The 26,083-nt window shown below is 37.3% G+C and overlaps 1 protein-coding gene across 1 annotated transcript in view; it reads right to left on the reverse strand.

Moving 5' to 3' along the window:
* PDE10A (phosphodiesterase 10A) overlaps positions 1-25,816 on the reverse strand; it is a gene marked incomplete at its 3' end in the record, with an annotated part of 141,805 nt that extends 115,989 nt beyond the window's left edge. Inside the window, exon 1 of the mRNA XM_081313442.1 lies at positions 25,738-25,816. Within this exon, the coding sequence (XP_081169568.1) occupies positions 25,738-25,801 (64 nt within the window). The 5' untranslated portion in view covers positions 25,802-25,816. The remainder of the gene's footprint in view (positions 1-25,737) is intronic.
* Between the last annotated feature and the right edge of the window lie 267 nt (positions 25,817-26,083).

The following is a 26,083-nucleotide window of genomic DNA, read 5'->3' on the forward strand; positions in this document are numbered from 1 at the left end:
AGCAAAAAAAAACTGTTACCACATAAAGCTAGGAGAAAACGATACTGTTTAAATTGTAGAACTGATCTATCTATCATTTATCATCTATCAATCTATCTATCATCTATCAATCTATCATTTATCATCTATATATCTATCATCTATCTATCAATCATCTGTCATTTATCATCTATTAAACTATCATTATCACTCTATCATCTATTATCTATTATCTATCTATATATCTATCATCTATGTTAAGGAATTTGTTGTGCAGAGGTCTCCTTGTGCTACCAAAGAGTTGCACAGACAAGGAAGGGTACTGAGAGCAGCAAGAGTCACACAAGAGTACACTGAGTTGTAAAAGCAAAAAGTAGTTTACTTTTGAGGTGGTGTAAGAATAAAAATGCACAGTCAAAAATAAACAGTCCAGGTCATTCACAATAGTAACTGTCCAAGGAGTAATCCAAAATACAAAGTCTTCTTACTGGTCCAGACGTCAATACACAGTTCAGGTAACAGAGCAAAAACAGTAATAGTAGAGAGCAGTGAATTCAGAGAGAGAAAGAAGCTACGTTACTAGCTCCCTCTTATGGCCATGAGAACACTTACACACCCATTGGCCAATTAGCATCTTAAAGACATAACATCATGGTTAATATATTTTCAACCCAACATTGTAGGCTAACACCATATGCCTAACAATCTACCTATCAATCATCTATCATCTATTAATCTAACATCTATCATGTATCTATCAATCTTCTATCATTTATCATCTATCAGTCTGTCATCTATCTATCATCTGTCTTTCTATCCTCTATCAACCCAACTTTTGCACTCTTCTTCTTCACCCGCAACAAGAGGCTCTTTAGTTCTTCTTCACTTTCTGCCAATAGAGTGGTATCATCTGCATATCTTAGGTTGTTGATATTTCTTCCTGCAATCTTAACTCCAACTTTTGATTCCTCTAACCCTGCCTTTCTCATGATGTGCTCTGCATATAAGTTAAATAGGCAGGGTGACAGTATACAGCCTTGCCGGACTCCTTTCCCAATTTTGAACCAATCAGTGGTTCCGTGTCCAGTTCTCACTGTTGCTTCTTGGCCCACATATAGGTTTCTCAAGAGACAAATAAGATGGTCTGGTACGCCCATCTCTTTAAGAACTTGCCACAGTTTGTTATGATCCACACAATCAGAGGCTTTAGCATAGTCAATGAAGCAGATGTTTTTCTGGAACTCCCTAGCTTCCTCCATGATCCAATGTATTTTGGCAATTTGATCTCTAGTTCCTCTGCCTCTTCGAAATCCTGCCTGTACTTCTGGTAGTTCTCGGTCCACATACTGCTGGAGTCTAAGCTTGTAGGATTTTAAGCATGACTTTACTAGCATGAGAAATGAGTGCAATGGTGCGGTAGTTTGAACATTCTTTGGTACTGCCAGCATCGGACTTTCCTTTCACCACCAGACGCATCCACAGCTGAGGGTCCTTTCAGCTTTGGCCCAGTCGCTTCATTCTTTCTGGTGCTACTAGTACTAGCCCTCTGCTCTTCCCCAGTAGCATATTGGACGCCTTCTGACCTGAGGGGCTCATCTTCCAGCGTCATATCGTTTTGCCTGTTAGTACTGTCCATAGGGTTTTCATGGCAAAGATACTGGAGTGGGTTGCCAATTCCTTCTCCAGTGGATCACGTTTTGTCAGAACTCTCTGCTATGACCTTTCCGTCTTGGGTGGCCCTGCACGGCATAGCTCATAGCTTCATTGAATTACGCAAGCCCCTTCGCCACGACAAGGCAGTAATCCATGAAGGGGTGGAATGCTGGAGTGCCTACTTATTGTCTCCTGCACATCAAAAGCAATGCAATCATGCTGCACCTTGGACTTCAAATCCAGAGGAACATTATGCAAATAGCTTAGAGTATTCTCTTGAAATCTCTCCCTCTCCAATCTCTCAGGACAATGCATACTGACTTAATGGCTATCATGTGACCGAGGGAAGTAGCAAAAGTCATAAATAATCTTAAATGGGCTGTAAAGTTATTTTTTCAGCATTGTCATAACTTTAAATGATTGCTGAATGAAGGAAAGTGAAGAGTACCTATAATAAGATTTCTAGATTCTGCAGTAACTGATCATAAAATGGTAATATTTTTCCATCTCCAATAAAAATAAGTTTATTTCTATTGTCTGAGATTTTACTGCCATGCCCAGATTGAAATTCAGATTTTTCCCAAGTATTTGTCTTGATGTGCAATATCTTTTTTCCTAGAGCTGAAAGAAAGATGAATGAGTTACCACACTTTCTGACCATTCTTGCCGTAATTATCCACATTCTGATAATCCATAGCTTAGATTATTAAAGTGAACATGAAGATTGCTCAGATTGCTCAGAAACCTTGTTAGAGAACTGCTAAATGAGGGACTGCAAGAGATTGTATGATTAGGACTTGCCATCATATTTTGTAATGTGAAACAAACCTCTGCCTTTATTGGAAGGAGATTCCAAAGTACTGGATGAGTCCTGGATTCTAACCTGCTCTATACTTGCTTACAGAAGGGCCTGTTGCTGAAACATAGGCATCAAAGATTGTTTGCTTGATATCAATGGGCAAGTTAGCATATATTGGGGCTGAGAGTTCTGGAAAAATGAGGACCATGACCAGGATATATCTTTAGACCAGCAGTTTCCAATCTCTTGTTTATATTGACCATCATAGTTTTTGCTAATTAGATGTAATTATATTGACAACGTGACAGATATAGACCCCCCTGGTGTATATAATTCTCCAAAATGCATCTACAGATCTCTTTTCCAGTCTGGTTTAGGACATGGCAGGCTCAGGTTTAAGACTCCACTCAACTATGGAAGCACATTAGGTGACCTTGAGTAAGTCACTCTCTTTTAGCCCAACCCACCTCAAAGAGATGTTGTGAGAAAAGGTTGGGGTAGGGAATATTATGTAGGCCATCTTCAACTTCTGGGATAAAAGTGGGATACAATTATAACAAACAAATCAAAGTAAATGTAACAATTATAAAAAATATGTATTAAATGCCTACATTTCATAATATCAGTAAATCTTATGAAAGCTAATAAATCTTGCATATTTGATCTCATGAGATTTAAGGCCTTTAAAAAATACTTTACTTAGAGATCACACAATGAACCATCTCATAGTTGACCACTTTGCAGAGCATTGACCAGATTTTGGGGATTGCATTAAACATAATCCGTTTTCTTGAATTTAATCTAGAAGCAAAATGATAAACCCTGAAATTTTTTCTGATCTACTCAAAAAAGGGAAAAATCCTTCTAAGAGGCTGATGATGGAAAGAAGCAAATGTGGTAATTAGTTCAAGCTAATTCCAAGAGTATGACCAGACTCAACTTTAAAAGAGATATTTGCGGTTACAATATCAGGTTTGAACCAAAGTAGATACAAATCCCAACTTAATCATGAAACTTAAATCTGACGAACCTATCACATAGGATTGCAATTATTATTAAAACAAACAGAGAAAATTATGCATGCTGTTATGATTCTTTTAGGAAAGAGACATGAGCTTTAACTGTAATAATTTTCACATGAAAATTTCTCACCCAATCTTCTTTCTGCCGGCCCAAAAGACATTGCAAGTTTATATTTGAAGTTGCTTCTACTCTCATTTGCTAATGCATCTTGTGTTTTGGGTGTATTCCTTCTAGTTGGTGAATTGGTAGTTGCTTTAGAAATTTCATCCATGTTCTCATAATATACACTCTGAACATCAAAGATATGGTAGAGCCTTAAATATCTGATTAAAATACTGGCTCAATGCAGACATAAATTGCTGGAGTAAAAGAAACTATGTTCTCACTACATGACTGACACAGAGATCTGCCTTGCTTTTAACTGACAAACCAATTCTTCTTAGAACTTACACCTTTCATTCTCTATGACATCACTTCAAAAGTACTCATCTTCATCTTTTATGAGTATCAGACTATTCTAAAGTAGTCTTGCAATGTTTTTAAACTGTATTATTCCCCCCTCATATATTTGTAATAAAAAAGTAGAAATTTTACAAATTGTACAAATAAAATGTCTGTCTCCAAGCAAAACAACTGAAAGGGGGGGGGAAACATTAAATTCAGGAACACTTTAAAAAATCCTCAAAAGAAATTGAGGGTGAACTTTATAGAATTTTAATCTCTTTATTACTTTATAAGTACCTCATACCTAATACTCCTTCCCACAGCTACTACTCTGTGAGGTGACTTACACTGGGAAAGAATGGCTAGCTCAAAGTCACAAAGCTGACTTTTATGTCTAAGGCAGGACTAGAACTCAGTCTCCTGGTTTTTAGGCCAACATCTTAACCGTTAGCTCTTTGGCTACTGTTGTGTCTTTTATATTTGCTTTCATCCTGTATGCACAGATAGATTTAAAGCTACAATTGAGCCCAAAATTTATGTTGCTAAATGAAATATTGGTTAAGTGAGTTTGCTCCATTTTACAACTTTTCTTGCCATAGTTGTTAAGTGAATCATTGCATTTGTTAAGTTAGTAACATGGTTGTTAAGTGAATTTGGCTTCCACATTGATTCTGCTTGCCAGAAGGTCACAAAAGCGGATCATATGATCCCAGGACATTGCAACCATCATAAATATGAGCCAGTTGCCAAGCATCTGAATTTTGATCACATGACCATGGGGATGCTGCAATGGTCATAAATTTGAAAAAAGGTCATAAGTCACTTTTTTCAGTGCCAGTGTAACTTTGAATGGTCTCTGAATGAACCACTGTGAGTCAAGGAGCCCCTGTAATGCTTTATCCCCATCTTCCTATAAAATTTTAGAGTTATCAATTGCAGCTTCACTGTTAACGATACTTTCTAGAGCCTATTTAATTTCACTTTCTATAATGTCTGACATTTTTAAGTCTTACTTCAGAAGATCTCTGTCTTTGACCTTTGTGTCAAAGTTTCTGCAGGACAAAAACCAGAAATCATAAGAAATGATACACAATTTGTCTACTCTGTTCACAGTGGCTTTTTACAATTTACAATAAAAAGGGTCATGTAGATGAGGACACCTCAACTCCCTTCCAAACTACTCCATTGTTGGGGTGCCCCATTGTTTGAAGCACCCAATCCAATTCATACAACATTGGAGTCTTGTCAGAGACAATTTCCTAAACCTGTAACTGAAGAGACAGAGGATTTTTAGGTATATATGTGTATTTGTATGCGTATGTGTGTGTTGTTGTTGTTGTTGTTAGCTGTGAAGTCGTGTCCGACCCTTCGTGACCCTATGGTCAATGTTCCTCCAGGCCTTCCTGTCCTCTACCATCTTCTGGAGTGCATTTAAGCTCACGCCTACTACTGCTTCAGTGACTCCATCCAGCCACCTCATTCTCTGTCGTCCCCTTCTTCTCTTGCCCTCAATCTTTCCCACCATTAGGCTCTTTTCCAGTCAGTCCTTCCTTCTCATTAGGTGGCCAAAGTATTTGAGTTTTTGCTTCAGGATCTGGCCTTCTAAAGAGCAGTCAGGGTTGAGCTCCTCTAGGACTGACCAGTCTGATCGCCTGGCAGTCCAAGGGACTCGCAGGAGTCTTCTCCAGCACCATAGTTCAAAGGCCTCAATTCTTTGGCGCTCAGGCTTTCTTATGGTCCAACCTTCTCTGCCATACATTGCAACTGGGAAGACCATAGCCTTGACTATACACACTTTTGTTGACAGGGTGATGTCTCTGCTTTTTAGTGTGCTGTCTAGATTTGTCATGGCTTTCCTCCCGAGGAGCAAGCGTCTTTTAATTTCTTGGCTACAGTCCCCATCTGCAGTGATCTTCGAGCCCAGGAAAATAAAATCTGTCACTACCTCCATTTCTTCCCCATCTATTTTCCAGGAATTGAGAGGGCCGGATGCCATGATCTTGGCTTTCTTAATGTTAAGTTTCAACCCAACTTTTGCACTCTCCTTCTTCACCCGCAACAAGAGGCTCTTTAGTTCTTCTTCACTTTCTGCCATTACAGTGGTATCATCTGCATATCTTAGGTTGTTGATATTTCTTCCTGCAATCTTAATTCCAACTTTTGATTCATCTAGCCCTGCCTTTCTCATGATGTGCTCTGCATATAAATTAAATAGGCAGGGTGAAAGTATACAGCCTTGCCGGACACCTTTCCCAATTTTGAACCAATCAGTGGTTCCGTGTCCAGTTCTCACTGTTGCTTCTTGGCCCACATATAGGTTTCTCAAGAGACAAATAAGATGGTCTGGTACACCCATCTCTTTAAGAACTTGCCACAGTTTGTTGTGATCCACACAATCAAAGGCTTTAGCACAGTCAATGAAGCAGAAGTAGATGTTTTTCTGGAACTCCCTAGCTTTCTCCATGATCCAGCGTATGGTGGCAATTTGATCTCTAGTTCCTCTGCCTCTTCGAAATCCTGCCTGTACTTCTAGTAGTTCTCGATCCACATACTGCTGGAGTCTAGTTTGTAGGATTTTAAGCATAACTTTACTAGCATGAGAAATGAGTGCAATGGTGTGATAGTTTGAACAATCTTTGGCACTGTCTTTCTTTGGAATTGGAATGTAAACTGATCTTTTCCAATCCTGTGGCCACTCTTGAGTTTTCCAAATTTGCTGGCAAATTGAGTGTAGCACTTTTACTGCATCGTCTTTTAAGATTTTGAATAGCTCAGCTGGAATACTGTCACCTCCACTAGCTTTGTTGTTGCTCAGTTTTTCTAAGGCCCACTTCACTTCACATTCTAGGATGTCTGGCTCGAGGTCAGTGACCACCTCATTGTGATTATCGGTATCATGCCTATTTCTGCATTAAACGTTCCCTTCATCTCTCCAATTTTCTTGAAAAGATCTCTGGTCCTCCCTATTCTATTGTTTTATTCTATTTCTTTGCACTGTTCATTTAAGAAGGCATTCTTATATCTTCTAGCTATTCTCTGGAATTCTGCATTCAATTGGGTATATCTTCTTTTTCTCCCTTGCCTTTTGCTTCCCTCTTTTCCTCAGCTATTTGCAAAGCTTCCTCAGACAGCCATTTTGCTTTCTTGCATTTCTTTTTCTTTGGGATCGTTTTGGTTGCTACCTGTTGTACAATGTTGCGAACCTCTGTCCATAGTTCTTCAGGCACTCTGTCTATCAGATCTAATTTCTTAAATCTATTTGTCACCTCTACTGTATATTCAACAGGGATATGATTTAATTCATACCTGAGTGGCCTAGTGCTTTTCCCTACTTTCTTCAGTTTAAGCCTAAACTTTGCAATGAGAAGCTCATGGTCTGAGCCACAGTCAGCTCCTGGTCTTGTTTTTACTGACTGTATAGAGCTTCTCCATCTTTGGCTGCAGAGCATATAGTCAATCTGATTTCTGTGTTGACCGTCTGGTGATGTCCATGTGTAGAGCCGTCTCTTGGGTTGTTGGAAAAGAGTGTTTGCTATGACCATCGTATTCTCTTGACAAAATTCTATCAGCCTGTGCCCTGCTTCATTTTGTACTCCAAGGCCAAACTTGCCTGTTATTCCGGTTATCTTCTGGCTTCCTACTTTAGCATTCCAATCCCCCATGATGATAAGGACATCAGTTTTTGGTGTTAGTTCTATAAGGTGTTGTAGGGCTTCATAGAACTGGTCAATTTCATCCTCTTCAGCACTGGTGGTTGGCGCATAGACTTGGACTACTGTGATATTGAATGGTTTGCCTTGGATTTGAACTGAGATAATAATAATAATAATAATAATAATAATAATAATAATAATAATAATAATAATAATAATAAAAAAGTTGGAAGGGACCTTGGAGGTCATCTAGTCTAGATCATTCTGTCATTTTGAGGATTGTATCCCAGTATTGCTTTTCCTACTCTTTTATTGACTATGAAGGCTACTCCATTTCTTCTGAGGGATTCTTGCCCGCAGTTGTATACCTGATGGTCATCTGAATTAAATTCACCCATTCCTGTCCATTTTAGTTTGCTGATATCTAAGATGTCGATATTCAACCTTGTCATCTCTTGTTTGACCACATCCAGCTTTCCTTGATTCATGGATCTTACATTCCAGGTTCCTATGGAGAAAAAATCTTTACAGCATCGGACTTTCCTTTCACCACCAGATACATCCACAGCTGAGCGTCCTTTTGGCTTTGGCCCAGTCGCTTCATTCTTTCTGGCGCTACTAGTACTAGCCCTCTGCTCTTCCCCAGTAGCATATTGGACGCCTTCCGACCTGAGGGGCTCATCTTCCAGCGTCATATCGTTTTGCCTTTTGGTACTGTCCATAGGGTTTTCATGGCAAAGATACTGGAGTGGGTTGCCATTTCCTTCTCCAGTGGATCACGTTTTGTCAGAACTCTCAGCTATGACCTGTCCGTCTTGGGTGGCCCTGCACAGCATAGCTCATAGCTTCATTGAATTATGCAAGCCCCTTCGCCACGACAAGGCAGTAATCCATGAAGGGGTATGTGTGTGTATATAAATATTAATGACATAATCAAAATCAAAAGTAAAAAAACATAAATCAAAATACAAGTATATATAAACTGGAAATCTAAACATTTAAAAGCAATAGAACCAATACATCTTGAAAAGAAATAGTCTTAATTATCCTACTCTATGGTTTGGTAAAAGAAACAAAAACTTTAGAATTTTTTTTTAAATGTATCCCCCAGTTTTTTTAACTGAGGGGTGATTTAGTGTCAGTTTTTGATCTGGGAGCAGAATTGGGTAGAATCATTTGGTTCTACTCTAGTGTTTAGCCAACATTTTCTAGTAAGCCCTAAAATTGAGTGGATTCTTGAGAATTCTTTTTATTTTATCGTTTTGTTTTGTTTTTTTGTGGTTTTCTAGTTTTAACTTGAACTAAGAATGATACTTAAAAAGGTTGTGAGGTAATGGCAAAAGGTCAGGAATGCATTGATGCTGAATGAACATGGACAAACGAAGTATGATATGTTCATGTTGTTTGCTCATACAGAGAGAATGAATTGGGAATAAATTATTAAATTATGAAGGAGGAGTGAATAGATTAAGACAAACAGGAAAAATGAACATTCTGCTTCGATAGAATTCCTCAAGATAAAAGAGGTGGAAAATTTAAAGACCAAAAGATGGATTTATTTATTTTATTTATCAAATTTATTGGCCGACTATACTGCAGGGTAACACTATACATCGGTGTACACATATAGCAGAAGGATGAATTGTTTGCAAGAATAGAAAGACATGAAAATATTTTGTATGCTAAATTGCATAGTTATGAATTTGATTTTGCTATATTTCCCTTTTTTATATCAAGTCTTTGATCTTTTTTCATTACTATTTACTCCTTTCCTGCTCTTTGTATAACATTGTTTAAGGAATACATTTTAAATTATTATACAGATAATAAAAAGACCTTGAACATCTATTCAGATCATCAAAACATATTTTTTGCCCCAAACCCAAAAACCTATTAAAAGCTTAAATATTATGGTTCAGTTTTGAAACTAATTGTACAACTTAGCTAGATTAATGGATGTCTATGTCTGAAAATGAAAATGAGATTTGTAATTAAATATTGAAGAAATGTTCATGTCTTCTTTGATTATGTATTGGAATAGACTTTGAAAAAACTCAGAGGAACATCTGTTTATGGTTTGTAACCTAGAATTTAATATATGTTGAAAATTAAAAATATCAAAATGAACTAAAAGTTTGCATTTATGTTTAGTTTTATTTTATTTATGCTATTTATATACTACTTTTCTACTTAAATCAGTTATTCAGGAATTATTTTATAATATTATGTAAGTAAAATAATACACAAATTTGACAGCTTGCATTATACATCATTCTGATCTGGATTAGGGCCATGAATGTTTGAAGCCTTTTTTAATACTAATTGTGATTTAGCCTAATTTATGAATGGGGATTATTGATTGTTTATGCTTTTCTGTTTTATATTTGGTTTGATGTTGTGCCCCATCCTAGTCTCTAACTAGCTCATTGAAGTAGGAAACGAAAAGACGACAAATCAGATAGAGATAAAACAAGCCATTATTTGTTGTTCATCTGACTGCCTAGGTTTATTAACATCAATATACCAAGATTTTAATTATGGTGCATTGAAGTATATTGGCTTGACTCTAACCTTTATTTGCTCTACATCAAATACCAAGCTATAATACATAGATTCAATCATAATTTTAAACACAAAACCAGGCATTATGGTTTAGCATTCATTATGAAGCCAGATACCACTGTCTCTAGCTTGCTTAACAAACCACAACTCAAAGTGATGCAAGATTGCAGCTTCAGCATTTGAATTGCCAGCATGGTAGCCTAATCTGGCTAAAGGTTGAGCACATTTACATATGGTAGTATTTACAAAGGACTTAAACATGAAGCGAATTTACTAGGGATAAAATTAATGATTCATAAAATAGATTCCCAATGATAAAGCCTAACATATGTCTTAATTATTCTGCTCTAAGTACTATGTAAGCATTAGTTGCATAAGCATTAGTCATCCACCACTTTTCTGTTTTTTGTTTTTACTGTCTTATGCAATATTTATGATGTTATGTTAATTCTATGTGGGGATCTAGATGGGTTTTGACTCAATCCTAGCAAAACCAAAAGGCTGTGTATTTGGGGGTTGCCTTAATGTGGAGAATTTCCATATTTAGTTCTAGATAGGATTGCAGTGTCCCAGAGAAACCCAATGTGCAAATGAGACTCAGGATTCCTGCTTGAAAATCAACTTTGTACCAAATGTACCCATTCATAGATCAAGAGGCCTATTTGTGGTCACTCATGCTTTGGTCACCTCTTGCCTGGATTAATGCAGACTATGGTGGCACAGTGGTTAGAATGAAGTATTGCAGGCTCATTCTGCCAACTGCCAGCAGTTCAATCCTGAGCGGCTCAAGGTTGACTCAGCTTTCCATCCTTCCAAGGTCAGTGAAATGAGGACCCAGATTGTTGGTGGAATATTAAACTGACTGTAAACCTTTAAGAGAGGATTGTAAAGCACTATGATGTGATATATAAGTCTAAGTGCTATTGCTAGTGCTAGTGTTAGTGCAACACACTGTATATTGGGGTGCCCTAAAACGATTTCAACAGTACCCGAAATTCAGAATGCAGCAGCCTAGGCACATATGGTTGCACCTTGTGTGCCCATGTTACATCATTACTTAACAAATTGCACTGGTTGCTGGGAGCTTCCAGCAGCAATTCAAAGTGCTAGTTATCATCTATAAATCACTTGATGACACAAGGCCAGGTAATTTCAAAAACCCTGCCCACAATTAACTCTGCCTGTCTGAAAAGATATTGCAAAGTTGGCTTGTTGTGGATCCTGTCTCTTATGCAATTTCATCTGATGGGGCTCAACAAATATGCCTTCCCTGTCACTGGGTCTACCATTTTGGAATCACATTCCTCTGAGATCCAAATGGCCTGGCTTTTCCTGCTTTCTGAAGGGCTTGAAGACCTAGCTTTTCCTCCAGTCAGACTTAATGTCCTAACACAGGTTGTCTAACTGAAGTCTTAGCCCAGGGGTCTTCAAACTTGGCCCTTTTATGACTTGTGGACTTCAACTCCCAGTCCTCAGCCAGGCACACTGGCTGAGGAATTCTGAGAGTTAAAGTCCATAATCCATAAAAGGGCCAAGTTTGAAGACCCCTGTCTTAGTCCTTTCGCCTAGGAGAGAGGTGGGGAACTATGGCCTATTTATGATTTGTGGACTTCAACTCCCAGAATTCCTGAGTCAGCATGGCTGGCTCAGGAATTCTGGGAATTGAAGCTCACACGTCATAAATGGGCCATAGTTCCCCACCCCTGACTTAGGACATCTCCTTTCAGCCCAGCTGTATGAAATGTTTGGATTTTCTTGCTCAAATCAGGCAATACAGACCTTAACAAGCCTTGTGCCAGTCCTGAAGCAACAGTATGATCTTGCAAGTGAGAAAGTTTTAATGAGGTTTTAATGAGAAATTCCCTTTGTGAATCATTGAAGTTAATCTCTGTGTGATAAAAATGAGTTTATGGGGAGAATGAGCAAATACTAAAAACATATTAATAATAGGCAACAATCACATACAGAGAATTCCAAATAAAATCAATTTATTCAGCCATGCTACTTATTTACCATTGGCTTATGAGTAGCTCCATGGTGAGATAGGTAGCAAGTAAATTTTAAAAAATACAATAAATAAATACTCAGCATTCACTGCAGAGTTCATTGTACAGAGAATGGTTGGTGATTGGGGCTTTCTTTTCACTGTTGATAAACCTTCCTTGTGGCTTTTTTCTCTTTTTTTTCCCTTCTCCCCTTGAACATTGTCCTTTTTGCAGAATGTTGAAGATAAGTGAAAGGCAGTTTCTTGGGGGAGTTTGAGTTTTGTTCTGCACAATGAAGCAAAAGTCTATGTTTTTAACAGCATGGCCTAACCACACATCAGAATGTCAACTAGCAGGTAAATTAATTTACCCCAATTATGTCTCTATTAAAAATGGTAATAGCAAAAGGCCTTATGAGGAAGTGGAAGAGAATGAATTCTCTCTATTCTGTCCTCTCAGCATTGGGTTAATACAACTAAAGCTTCAGAATAAATATGGGAATAGAGTATATAAAAAGCAAGTTGGAGACAGAAAGATGGGATGATGATATAAGGCTGACCCCCCCCATCTCCTCAAAAGGTTCCAAAAATCAACCAAAATTACTTCAAGCTAAAAAAAAAATGTTTCTTTAATCAAAATGCTACAACCCAATTTCAAACAGAACATTCTCATGTCTATGGAGATTCTCGGTCATACAGGTCACGTTTGTCCCAAATGTGCTTTTTTTCAAAAGACAACTGGACTTTGCTTTTCCCTGAAGATATTTTGCTTCTCATCCAAGAAGCTTCTTCAGTTCTGACTGAATGGTGAAGGATGGAAGAATTTATATTTATGTGACTGCAAGGAAAACAAGGAAAAACAAAGTCCAGTTGTCTTTTGAAAAAGCACCTTTGGGGAAAAAATTCTCATATTTCCAAAATGTATCATGCTGCTGTAGAAAGCTCATATTGTTTCATCCTAATAAATAAATGATTCTAGTATTTATTTGGGACAAAACCTTCAAACACATTAAAGGGCTTTGGCTTAAAAGACATCCACTCTATGGAAATATTCCAGATGATATTTTTCCACCTAATGCACACTATCATCCAAGAATCTGATGTCTGGATCAAGAAACACCAGAAGCAAATACTCTGGTCTCTGCAGAGAATTTCTACAGATGGATTATATTTTAGAGAGATGCATTCTTTAAACAGATTAAATATTTATTCTATTTATCAGATTGGAACAGGGTGTGTTTTGGAAGGAATATCTTTTCCTCAATCATTTACCCTACTGATCAGCAGTCTGCAAAAAAAAAGTTTTCATTATTGAAAATCCATTTGCCTTGTTTCGCAAATCAGTGAAATCAAAAGACAAATACCTTATTTATCATTCTAGTTAGTGTTGTGGTAAAAATAAGAATAAAACACAACTAATACACATAACAGAAGGGCCCTTTAGGGTTATAACCAAGCCTAGCAAAGAAAGAGAGAGAACATATTAATTGGCCCTATTACCTCTAGTCTGAGCTTGTCGATCAGAAGGTTGGCAGTTTGGCGGGTCGAATCCCGAGTGCCGCGGAACAGAGTGAGCGCCTGTTACTCGTCCCAGCTTCTGCCAACCTAGCAGTTCGAAAGCACGTAAAAAAATGCAAGTAGAAAAATAGGGACCACTACGGTGGGAAGATAACAGAGTTCCGTAAGCCTCTGGCGTCTAGTCATGCCGGCCACATGACCACAGAGACGTCCTCAGACAAGCGCTGGCTCTTCGGCTATGAAACGGAGATGAGCACCGGCCCCTAGAGTTGGAAACGACTAGCACACATGTGCAGGGGAACCTTTACCTTTACCCAGTGCTTTTTTTGTAAAAGAAAAAAGTGCTGGAACTCACACATGTCATACAACCCGCCTTGCCTACCCTACAAGGTTCCATCCAAAAAAGGTGCCGGAACTCCGTCCTGAGCGTTCTATGACAAAAAAAGCCCTGTCTTTACCTCTAGTCTATCTTTGCCCTTCTCTTAACTCAAGTTCTGTGAAGAAACGTTTTCTGCATGTGTAATTTTTTTCTGCTTTTCATGATTGTGACTTCAGTGCTGTAGTGCAGACATATTACAAGAGATTCTCCGTTGCAGAATTCCAAGAACATTGGTGACAAAGCGGGGGAGAAAGTGACTAATTTTCCCATACCATAATTGTGCATACTATATAGTTAGAATACCGATGCCACAAATCGTTCTTTGCAAGGAAATTTCAGCTTATGCAACTCCTCAAGAAACAACATACAAAATAGTTCCCAAGTTATGACCAGTTGCTTAGTGACCTTTCAAAGTTATGATGGACTTCCCTGGGGGGTACATTTGACCCAGTTCTGAATTTACGATAACTGCCTGCACAGTCACCCGACCACATGTTGGGTGCTCAGCAACTGGCCAACATTTATAGCTGTTTGCAACACTCTGCAGTCACATGACTGTGTTTTATTATGGTTTTGCTGAAAACTGGCATTTATTTGGTTCCTTGCAAAACCAGCCCATTGCAAACTATTGGTTTTAACAACTGCCGTGGTCACTTTACAGCTACAGCATTCACTTAACAACATTGCAAAAATAGGTCATAAAATCAGGTAGCTCACATGGGTGACTGATTTTACAACCATCACAATTTATGACCATGATGAGCAGACTTTGTTATGGTCATAAGTCAAGAACTACATGTAATTTCACATTCTTCTTTACTACCTATAGATCTACATGCTAGGTCATACGAAAAATCTGTTAATTCTGAAGTGCAGTTTTTCAGATATTAGAAGAAACAAGGAGAAATCATTAGAAGGAACAGGCAAAAACCAAGGATTTCACATTATTGTAGTAGTGGCCAAAATTGTGGAAACCTTTTGGGAAAAGTGTATAGTAGAAATGCCACTTTTGGTTAAGTTTCCACCAATTTTTCTTCTAATTTCTTTATAAATGTAGCCTTGTTCACTTAATAATACTATTTTACATCGCTTTCTGGACAACCAGTCTTTGCACCATTACTTTAATTTTATTACGTTTTACAAGCTCACTAAATGAAAGAACATAAAAAAAACCAACCAACTTGATAGCGATCACATAACACACTGACAAATGTCCTCCTCTCAGCTTCAATACATGACATCAATAACTGAATCCTACTGTGATCTGATTGGCTCATTGCCAAAACAAGATTACACCTGATTGGCTCTCTAAACACTCATGCTCATTGGCTACAATCAGATGAAGGAAAGCTACCTGATATCAACCTAAGCAAGTTGTGCTTCCTTTTTCCTGGTTATTTGGCTATAACTTTTCATAGAATACAGTACAGATAATTGAACAAACTTTGTTGCATTACATTCTTGATTAAATTATCTTTCCATTGATATATAATTTTATGGTACTACTCCAAAAAAAAGGGACGCGGTGGCTCAGTGGGTTAGGATGCTGAGCTTGTCGATCAGAAGGTCGGCAGTTTGGCGGATCGAATCCCGAGCGCCGCGTAACAGAGTGAGCGCCTGTTACTCGTCCCTGCTTCTGCCAACCTAGCAGTTCGAAAGCACGTAAAAATGCAAGTAGAAAAATAGGGACCACTACGGTGGGAAGGTAACAGCGTTCCGTGTGCCTTTGGTGTCTAGTCATGCCGGCCACATGACCACGGAGACGTCCTCGGACAAGCGCTGGCTCTTCGGCTTTGAAACGGAGATGAGCACCGGCCCCTGGAGTCGGAAACGGCTAGCACGCATGTGCGGGGGAACCTTTACCTTTACCTTACTCCAAAAAAAGTGGTGTTATTAGCCATCAAACCTGAGAAATACACTTTTCCCAAAAGGTTTCCACAATTTTGGCCACTACTGTAGGCATAAACTTATTATCTCATAAAACTAATGCTATATTATAGAGATTTCAGACATACTTACATATATTCCAAATGGAATTTTTCTCTAATGTTATATTACAAAACTACTTCAGAAATTCATCAATATTTGACAAGGAACTTTCTGTGTGATGTAATTAAGATGATTATAAAATTCTCTCTATGTGAATTTTGGAATTCATCGATACTGAATTAGATAATTCTGTTCCAAGATCTATGTGAAGAATCTGGCTAGCTCTCTAAAATCCTTATTAGGAACAATTATTAGCTTTTTGATGCTTAATTTTGAAAAAAAAAACCTCTCGTCTGATACACATATAATAGTATTGACTAATTATACTGAAGGGCATACCTACAAAAAAAAATTTCTAAAACCAGACTGAGAAAGTTCTCTAAAAGACAGGTTATAGAAAAAACATGCAACTCTGATGATTATTTTGGTTTTGCAAAACCTGAAGTGTTTCATTTATTCAAAATAGCTGTGAAATCCTTCTAATTATACTATATCTTATTTAATATAAACACATTATAGTCATTGATAATAAACAAATATTTTTTATAAGGAAGGTAATTTGCCAATGTTCAAATTGCAAGAACAAAAGTTTTTTTGACATTGGTCAGTTGTTTTGCCTCAGGCCAAGGCACAACAATAAAAGAATGGTTCAGCAAGTTTTAAAAACAGTAAAACGCATTTCACATGGAAAATCACATGGAAAGTAATAATTAAATAATTTTTAACAACCAACAGCTATCCAAAGCTGCCTTGGGCTACTTTAACTATTCCTTACTCAATCCATTTTCAGCTACTGACACCTTTACGCAGTATAAAAAGTCAGCTATGCAACTATGAGCCATAGTTTAACAAGTGGATAAGAGATAATAACAACATTTTGTTTAAATGTTAGTAAATGCTGCATAAAGGAAAAGGAAAATCTATGTATAACCACTAAGTGCAAAGCTCTGTAGTCTGTTGTTGAAGGAAAAGTCTTCATCATGGTTCAGTCCAAGCCAGGAATAAACAACATGGTGACTGCTTTAGAAAGAAGGTTGCAATTTACTGGAGAGCCAAACAGAAAGATGGCTCTGGAAGAAAAAGAGAATGAGCACATGTAGGGAGTGGGTTTTTATACCCTCTGGGGCTCTTGAGATTGTTTCCTGTTCCTGATTGAGGCTTTGTATTTCCTGTGTCAGGTATTTTGACCTGTGTCCCTTTGGCATCTGTGGATTAATCCTATTATGTCCTGTCTTAGAGTTTGGGTGGGGTATGTAGATTTTAGGTCTTTGTCTTCTTAATCTTCTAGCTGGGGGCCTCCAACTTTCCTGCATTATTTACATTTCTACAGAGCTGTTTTCTGCTTCGGGGAGGGAGACTTAGGGCTATTAAGAAAACTGGGCATACTTTTCTGCCTCTTTAAGATCCTTTGAGGAAATATATTTTTCTGCCCTTTTAATTTTTCCTTCTGGGGGGGGGGCTGACTTCCCACACTGTAAAGAAGTTGTGTGATGTTAGTGTGACTGATACATTTCATATGATACAGCCTTCTCTTGAAAGTACATATGAGATGCAAATGCTAACAATACTCTGTGTCTGCATCACTTGCATAAACACCAAACCATCTTCAACAGGACAAAGCTGTTCATTTCCTTTAATGACAGATAAACTGCAAGTGAACTCCACTGGATTCTTAAGAAGTTTTTTTTATTCTCTCATTATTGAAATGAGGATGTATTTTATCTAACAAAATACTAATTCAAATGGAATCCAACAGGAGAAGAAATAGCATCCTTCAGTCATGCTTGCAAAAACCTTCAAAAACAACTTATTTGCACACTGAGTCTTTTTATCAAACTGCTGGAACCATTAAGGCAGGGGTCTTCAAACTTGGCCCTTTTATGACTTGTGGACTTCAACTCCCAGAATTCCTCAGCCAGGCACACATTCTCTTTTTATAATATTCAGTGAGACTTGAATGGTATGGAACACCATTCCAAAGTATTTATATGTGCACACCTACTGTACTTGATAGTATTCCCATTGATTTGCAGTGTATGAAAATTGTGTGCAATTACGAAACTTAGTTTTTAATAATTTATTACTAGTTTTTCTTCTAGGCAAAAGAGTTCAAAGTCTTCAATGCCCTTCTCATTCCCTCCTGATAGATGGACACAATTATGACATTGTCTGCGTATAAAAGAGCTGGAACCATTGCACCTCCTATGGACCAGGGTGGAGATTGGTGAGTGGAATAGAGATAGCATGGATTATTGAGTTACTACATGTTAAAAAGCAGGGAACTAGAATACATCCCCAACTGACCCCTTTCTAAGTAGTGCTAACTCCAGAAAGATGTCCCTAAGGGAAATACAATTCTTAAACTGGGGACAGAACAGTGTCTGAATGAGAAGAAGCAACTTTTTATTTGTTGAGGATCCCCGTTGTTTTTCCCATGGCCCACTCAATATCTACATCTGAGGGAAGCAATCTAGAGACTTGGAATGGAGTGCCAACAATATGCATCTAGCTTCTGCCATCTTTGTCGAAGTAAGTAGCTGATTAACTTGACCTATGCCCATAGTGGATAATGGCTGGATGAATTGAAGAGATTAAAATAAAATCAAGAATAGATTGAGATGCTGTTGATTAGTAAGAATCCAATCTCTGGGATCAGAATTTAATTTATTCTGGTTGATTTTGTGCTCCCCCTGAACAGATAACCACAGTCAATGAGTGTTCATCTCTTGACAGCTAACCCCAATCAAGGAACTTTTATCTCTCAAATGGCTGTGATCACAAGGAACTTATTTGTACAACTATTTCTAATGCATTAACAGTAACCATTCATAGATTAATCAGATCTAGAAATAAATACCCATGCTATGTGGACACTGTCATTTTGAGGAGTGGCTCTTACAAAAATATGGGATCTTTAATTGTGCTTTGTACATACTTCTTCCTCAGTATGGGCCACCAGGATTTGTTCTCCTTAATAGTAGAGCCAAGCATATCATTCCAGTACAGTGATTTGTGGAGTGTTTAATGATATCTGCTAATATGCACACATACACACACACACACACAAACAGTCATGCCATGCAATAACAAGCAGAAATCCATTCTTCTCACTTTCTAGAATAGTACTTTCCTAATTTTCAAATTGCTCAAAAATTGAATAATATTTCCTTATATTTCACTGGATTCCCTCTGCACTTGTTAATTACATCAAAGAATTCTGTTATAGTTTATCCCCTCCTCCTAATATCATTGTCCTTTACCAATAAACTCAAGTGAATGCCCAAACCAAGAGATTTCGTGATTATTTAGTATTTTCTATATTTGCATATGAAAAACACACAAAAAAATCTGTGTTTTAGGATCAAAGATGACTGTGCTGAAATAGCTATTGCCTCCTCTGATTCAAAAATTAATCTCTGTACATGTTAGAGGAAGTCACAAGGTTAACTTAAGCCAAATAAGCTTCCATTCTCATATTTCAGTAGTAAGTAAGAAGTGATCAAATGTTGTATCTAAAATTAAAAGTATACTTCATTTGAAGGCTCAAATTGGAACTCAGGAAATAGGCTGTTCTGCTCTCAATGTTCAAGCAAATGTCTACTTCTAAAGTAAGATTGAGAAAAGTAGTGCTCTTACACATAGTGTTCAAAACATGAGTAACTTTTTTTTCAGCAGAATAGTAAGAAATGTTCAACCTCAGTACAGTTTTAGGGAGGGATGAAATATGCCAGAATTCATAAAAATCCATAAGTGTGTTCAGGTTATACTCCTTTGAAATTTCATTTTTAGGAGAAGCCATTTCTTTATTTATGTGAGATAAAATTCAACAAAAAGCAATAATATTCTCATATGTGATTCCCCAATCTGGCTGAATTTTAAATGAATGCATTAAAAGCAGGTTTTGCAAAGAGAATATTTCTTCAGAATTCCACAGAAGAGATTAGTTCCTGCCAAGATAACTCAGATTAATGCTGATCCTGACACAATCAGCAATTAGTCAATAAACACATTATGAAGCAAATATACTTCTAAACCAGGGGTAAGCAACCTTGGCTCTTTTATGACTCGTGGACTTCAACTCCCAGAATTCCTGAGCTGGCTGGCTCAGGAATTCTGGGAGTTGAAGTCTATGAGTCATAAAAGAGCCAAGGTTGCCTACCTCTGTTCTAAACTAAAGCAGCAAATACACAGACATTCTTAACACACAATTTTGCCATCAGATACATAAATGTCGCCAAAGACAAGCCTATTATAACCTGATTACAAGTCTTTTCCATTTCAATCATACCTGTAAGTCACTGGATCCAAAACACCCACTTCTTCTACTGCCACAATGGCATTTTACATGACCTATGAACGTTCCCACGTTCATATCATCATCTTGTATACCATGTCAGAGTTCCAACTCAGAACTTCATGGACATCAAATTATAGAATAATTAAAACTTTTTCTGAATTATCGTGCTACACTATGGAACTCAGGCTTTAGCCTAATCTAGTGCATAGAAGACAGCTCACAATTTAAAAAAAAAAGAATTATATGATAAATGTGTTATCTGGATTAAAAGCAACATTACAAGCACAGAAAACCTCTGTTTGGCTAAAGGCCATACCTTAACTGTCAAATGAGCACTTCCTGTCACATCCACATAGTTTCTGAATTTATACCAGGACAATGATAAGAATCTTGATTTTTACACGGGTATTTGAACATCAGACTATTCAAATATTAGTATTGTAATATCACTCTATGAAGAATAGATTGGAATAAATTATTTGCATTTTATCAACCAGCAGAGGGAGTACAATATACTAAATTGCACTTATCTTTTTTAAAAATTAAAATACATTTCAAACAGTGTTGTGAAATAATTTGCTAATGCATTACAAAATATAGAAATGCATGGGTAGAACTGTAAAGAAAGAAGCTTATCCTGGAAAAACATATAGACAGCTTTTTTATTTTTAATGGCCATATTATTAATAATCATTAAATATTAACATTAATTGTCAATATGATTTATACCTGACCTTTCCACCAAGATTCTAGGTTACCTATGCCCTTTTTCCAAGTGTATAAAGTACAAACTAACAAGTAAATTAACTGTTTCAGCATTTTCATAGAACTGTTAAAATATTTATGCATAAAATAATAACAGTTCTAATCAGTTGCCATCAACAAATCTGAAACACCTAATTAAAATAGTAAAAAAAAATCTGTATACATGAAAATAGAATCTGATATCTTACTGATAATAAAATAGGAGCCACACACAGCCAACACATGGGGGAAAGTGGCACCCAATTCTGTTAATGCACAATTAATATATTTGCTCTTTAGGTCTTTGTAAGTTATTGATTAGATGCATGCATACCTTTCATAAAAGAACCAGGAGCAATGTTTTACTTGATGAATTTTTTCATCCCGCTTCTTCCTGATACATTTGCCTACATCCTATAAGAGTGTGAGGTCTATGTATTGCAAGATATTTGTAAATACCAAACACATATACCTTTCTCTACTGAACTGGATTTAAATCCACATGTTTTCTTGTTTGTGCTTGGTAGAGAACATAATCTATCATTTGCTCCTGAATAGCTTTTAATCTTGCCAAGACACCTGGAAGTCGGTGACATCTATAAAATAACACAGTTTGCATAGAAAGACAGTTACATGACAGCATCCTGAGATACTAAAATTACATGAAACAAGTGTCAGGATTAATATTTGCTATTACCCTATATTAAAAATAATGACTAAAACAAGTGAATCTCTTTTTTCGTATTACTAAAATCAACATTACTTAATGTATTGAAATCACATGGTAAAGGGTAAATCACCTTCCTATAGTCCAACCAAAAAATATTTGAAAATATTCAGTATTTTAAAATGTCCTTTGAATTATAGATTCAACATCTTTATAATTAATCAAACTTGATAATAATCTAGTTATGAAATTTAAAAAGTTAATGCTCCCTAATTTGTAGATTATGTAAAATCAGATCTTTTGATTCTAGCATCTATGAGTCAAACAGAAGGTAGAAAAATAGTCACATCATTTATGGTTCAGGAAAAAACCACTTGTATGGAATTGTGGATGGTGATATAAGTAGAACTATGTGGTAGTCATACAATAAAAATGTAATAAATTATGTTTTAAACATATTTGCATCTCTCTGCAAATCATCCATTTTCCTGGTGCTATTTTCCAAAAAGCAATATCTGACTAAATAGTTCACAATGCAGTTCTTACTTGTGTCTGAATAAATATCTCCTGTTATTGCATGTCCCAGGTCAAAAAACTATCATCAGAGAAGGAGATTTCATATTTATTACTGAACAAACAACGGCTAGCTACTTGAAAACCTGATCTCTAGATCTGTACCCTCTAAAAGCAAAGTTCAAGATCCAAATATTTACACATCCACAAGTTTAAACACAATCAAAAAAAGAAGCTATAACATTTCACATTTCCAAGATATTCAAATGACAGAAAGTCCAGACCAAAAATATACTACACATGTTGTACTTTGACAATAAAGTTGAAATTGAAATTGATAGTACTAGATGTGAGCATAAAATTTCACTCTGTAGTACAACACTACTTGTGAACACAGATTGCTCCTTCTTGCCTAAGTCTCAGTGTGTGAACAGTATCAGTCTCTTACTTTGCTCTGCATCCCAGAATCTTTAACCATACTGGATCTCTCTAATGTAAACTTTATAATTAAACTTTATAATTTTCTCTTAGAATCCAACTCTCCTGGATACTCTCCTTCTTTGGAAGCTTCTGTTTCAACCTACTTTGGCTTCTAATTCTGCTTTCCAGTTTTATGGTCAGTCACTCAGTCAGTTAGATGTTTAGACTGGATCTGGCATTTTTATCTACCTATTAAGTCCTCCCCAAGGATCTGGAATAAGATTATTATGTTTGATCACACCATCAGACAAATGCTTAGACTGGATTTAACACTTTTATCCACTTTTCGTGTCTTCCCAAGACTCTAGGATAGGCAAAAATATTGATTAATGATGCTAATTATGATTTGTCACAGCCACATTTTATTGTTGTTGTTGTTGTTATAATGTACATGCTGCACAACTACCAGTGACTCTGGGATAATTTGGCTTGACTCAACTGGGATTCAACCTAGCTTAATACTGATCGGGGGTCTTCATAGTCAGTATTCTTTAAGTAAGGCATGTCCCTCCACCTCTGCTTACTGGGGAAGAAAATATGTCACCTTTGGAAAATATAAAGAAATCCAGTTTATCAGTTCAATAATCAAAATGTTTCCTTGGCATCCCTTCCAAGTAAAGAATCTCCAGTGGTATTTCTGGCTTACCTAAGCCTGTCATAATCAAATCCCGCAATCTTTCATTATTTACTATCTAGGGGGAAAAATATAAGAGGATGGAGAACCTACTACATTACTTATACAAAAAGTTGATCTTTATGGGAGAGTTATCAGGAGGAAGTATTTTATCTAGAGTTTTTATGAAAGTCATTTAATCAAGTATACAAAACAACAGCTTGAGGATTCTGCAACATTTTAGAACAAAGTGCTTTGGACTGATGAAATAAAAATCAAACTGACTGCTACCATTCAAGATGTGCATGGAGAAAAAGAATGAAGCATTTGATGAAAAGAGCAACTGGTCAACTGTATATGGCTATATTATGTTTTGGGGTTGTGTGCCAGTGACACAGGAAATATTGGATACAGGAAAGGAAGAATGTATTTACTAAACATGAACATGCTGTAGAAACTAATAACCCAACAGTCAGTGAAAGAAATTGAAGATGAAAAAAAAAGGGCTGGACATTTCAGCAAGACCACAATTTAAAACATCCCTAGAAATCAAACAAGAATTACAAGAAAGAAGTATAAAGATTTTAGAAATGCCTTTACTGTCCTCAGGCTTATTACTGAAAATCTGTCAGGTTGTTTCAAACACCAATGCATAAAAGAAGAGCCAAAATATTTTTGAGCTAGAAGATTTCTGCAAGGAAGAATGGGGAAAAAATAAATAATTATTAGCTGCTTAGTGGAAACATTTGAAAGCTGTTATTACTTCTGTCCAAAGGGAATATTACATGATAGAAGGATGTCCAAAGTTTTGTACCTAATTGTTTACTTAAGTTTCTTTAATTTTCATTTGTAAACAACTGCAAATAAATATGAAGTTTGTATTCAAATATACAGAAAGATGTTTGTTATGTTGAACTTTATACCGTATCGGTTTCAGTTTACATAAGAATACTTGAAATGCACAATTTGAGCAGAGATGCGTACGCTCCCCGTTATATTTTACTGTAGCTTTATGACACGTGTACATGTTATTTCTTCTGAACCTATTCCTTGTACAAAATATTTGCTACATATTTCATATGCACACATACATATATGAGAATTTAGAAAAAAATAATCCTCCACTTCATGAAGTCTATTTCTCCTCAAATTGGTTAATGGACATTTGTATAACTGGAATACACACTGACTTTAACAGAAACATTTTAAAAAGAGACAGTTTACAAGTAATTTGGTAGTAGTCTATAAAATGAAGGCGATCTATAGAAATGGTCAATCATTATAACATTAGTAACATGCTGTGTGTAATTACTCCATAGGACAAAGATAGTTCAATACTTATTTATTCCAGATTCATATAAGGTGCCAAGAACTTTTTAATTTTGTTCTAACAAGCTCACCAATTAACCCAGAAGGCACAAACTGAACGGTTGGGGAAAAAAAATATTTAAGTAATTAGAATCATGTGGCTGAATTTTTCTATGTAGTATATGCACATTTTTATCAAAAGCCTTAATTATTCAGTCTGTTTCTGAGTTAAGGGGTCCCTTTTCTATTTCTTTGGCAACGCTGAATGGTTATAGTTTGAGTCATTCCATTGCTAGCAAGTTAGTAAGCAATATAATTGTTTCTTTTTCATTAACAAGCAAAGACTGTGGACTTAAAATCTCGGTACATTATATCTGGGGTTTCTTCCTTTGAATAGTTAGGGTCAAGGGTCATCTATTCTATGCTATTCAATATGTACATTACACCTGGAAACAAATGCGAAAAGAGCCGGCCAAAAACAGATCAATACAATTTCCAGTTTCAGAAAGAAAACAGCTTTCTTTCTTTTTAATCCCTCCCCGGCACGAAAAGTAGTTTTCTCTGCTTTCTCTCTACTCTATAGGGAAATATTTGTCGCTCAGGACCCCACATTTCTCTCCTCTGTATTTTTCATCAGGAAAAGTTCTGAAATCTAGCGTGTTACGTCCCGGGGAAACAGTTGAGGAGAGCAGCACAGCGTTTCTCGCCAAGGAAATAAGCTCTGAAGCAAACGCTTTCTAGGTTTAATGCAGCCAGGAGCCAATTCTTACCCAGCCTTACACGGAAAGTCTGCACCGAAAGTAACGCCTTTCCAGAAGGAACTTCGGCACAGTACTCGTAGTTTAGCTCCAATTGTCCTGCCACTGAAGTCTTCTTTCTCCCCCTACCTTCCAGAAGAGCAAGTGTTTGTTCCTCGTTGCTCTTTCCTCTTCCATCAGGAGAGATAGGTGGGACTCACCCACCCACACCCACCCATACTCATTTTCAAGCGGAGGGTTTGTCTGAGGACTTTCCAACCCAACCCGGCGCCGCTGCCGTTGCCCTCCTCTCTTGGGGTCAAGGGAAGAAAAGAAAAACCCTCCGGTCCCCAGCCACCCTTCTTCGCCCTTCCCCCATCAGCCCCAACACCTACTTGCGCTCAAGAAACACTCGGTAAAGCGCCTAAAGCAGCTGCCCGACGAAGATCCATCTTCCATGGCTAGCCTTAGCAGAGGGGAGCAGCGACGGAAGGGAAAGGGAAGATGCCTTTGTTGCTGCTGCCGCCGCCGCCGCCGCCGCCTAAACACCCTGCCCCTGCCTGCCGGGCGGTCGCCACCGGCGGCCACTCTTCCTCCGGCTTGATTGTAGGACCCACAGAGAACCGGAGTGGGGGGGGGGTGGCAGGAGGAACCGATCCCCGCTGCCCGGCGACGCCGACCGGTGGCGCCTTTAGAGCTGGAAGGCAGCAGGGTGGAGGAAGGGGCGTCAAGTCCGCTTGC

The sequence above is a fragment of the Vipera berus genome, assembly GCF_964194415.1.
Source record: "Vipera berus genome assembly, chromosome: 1".
Taxonomy (NCBI): Eukaryota; Metazoa; Chordata; class Lepidosauria; order Squamata; family Viperidae; genus Vipera; species Vipera berus.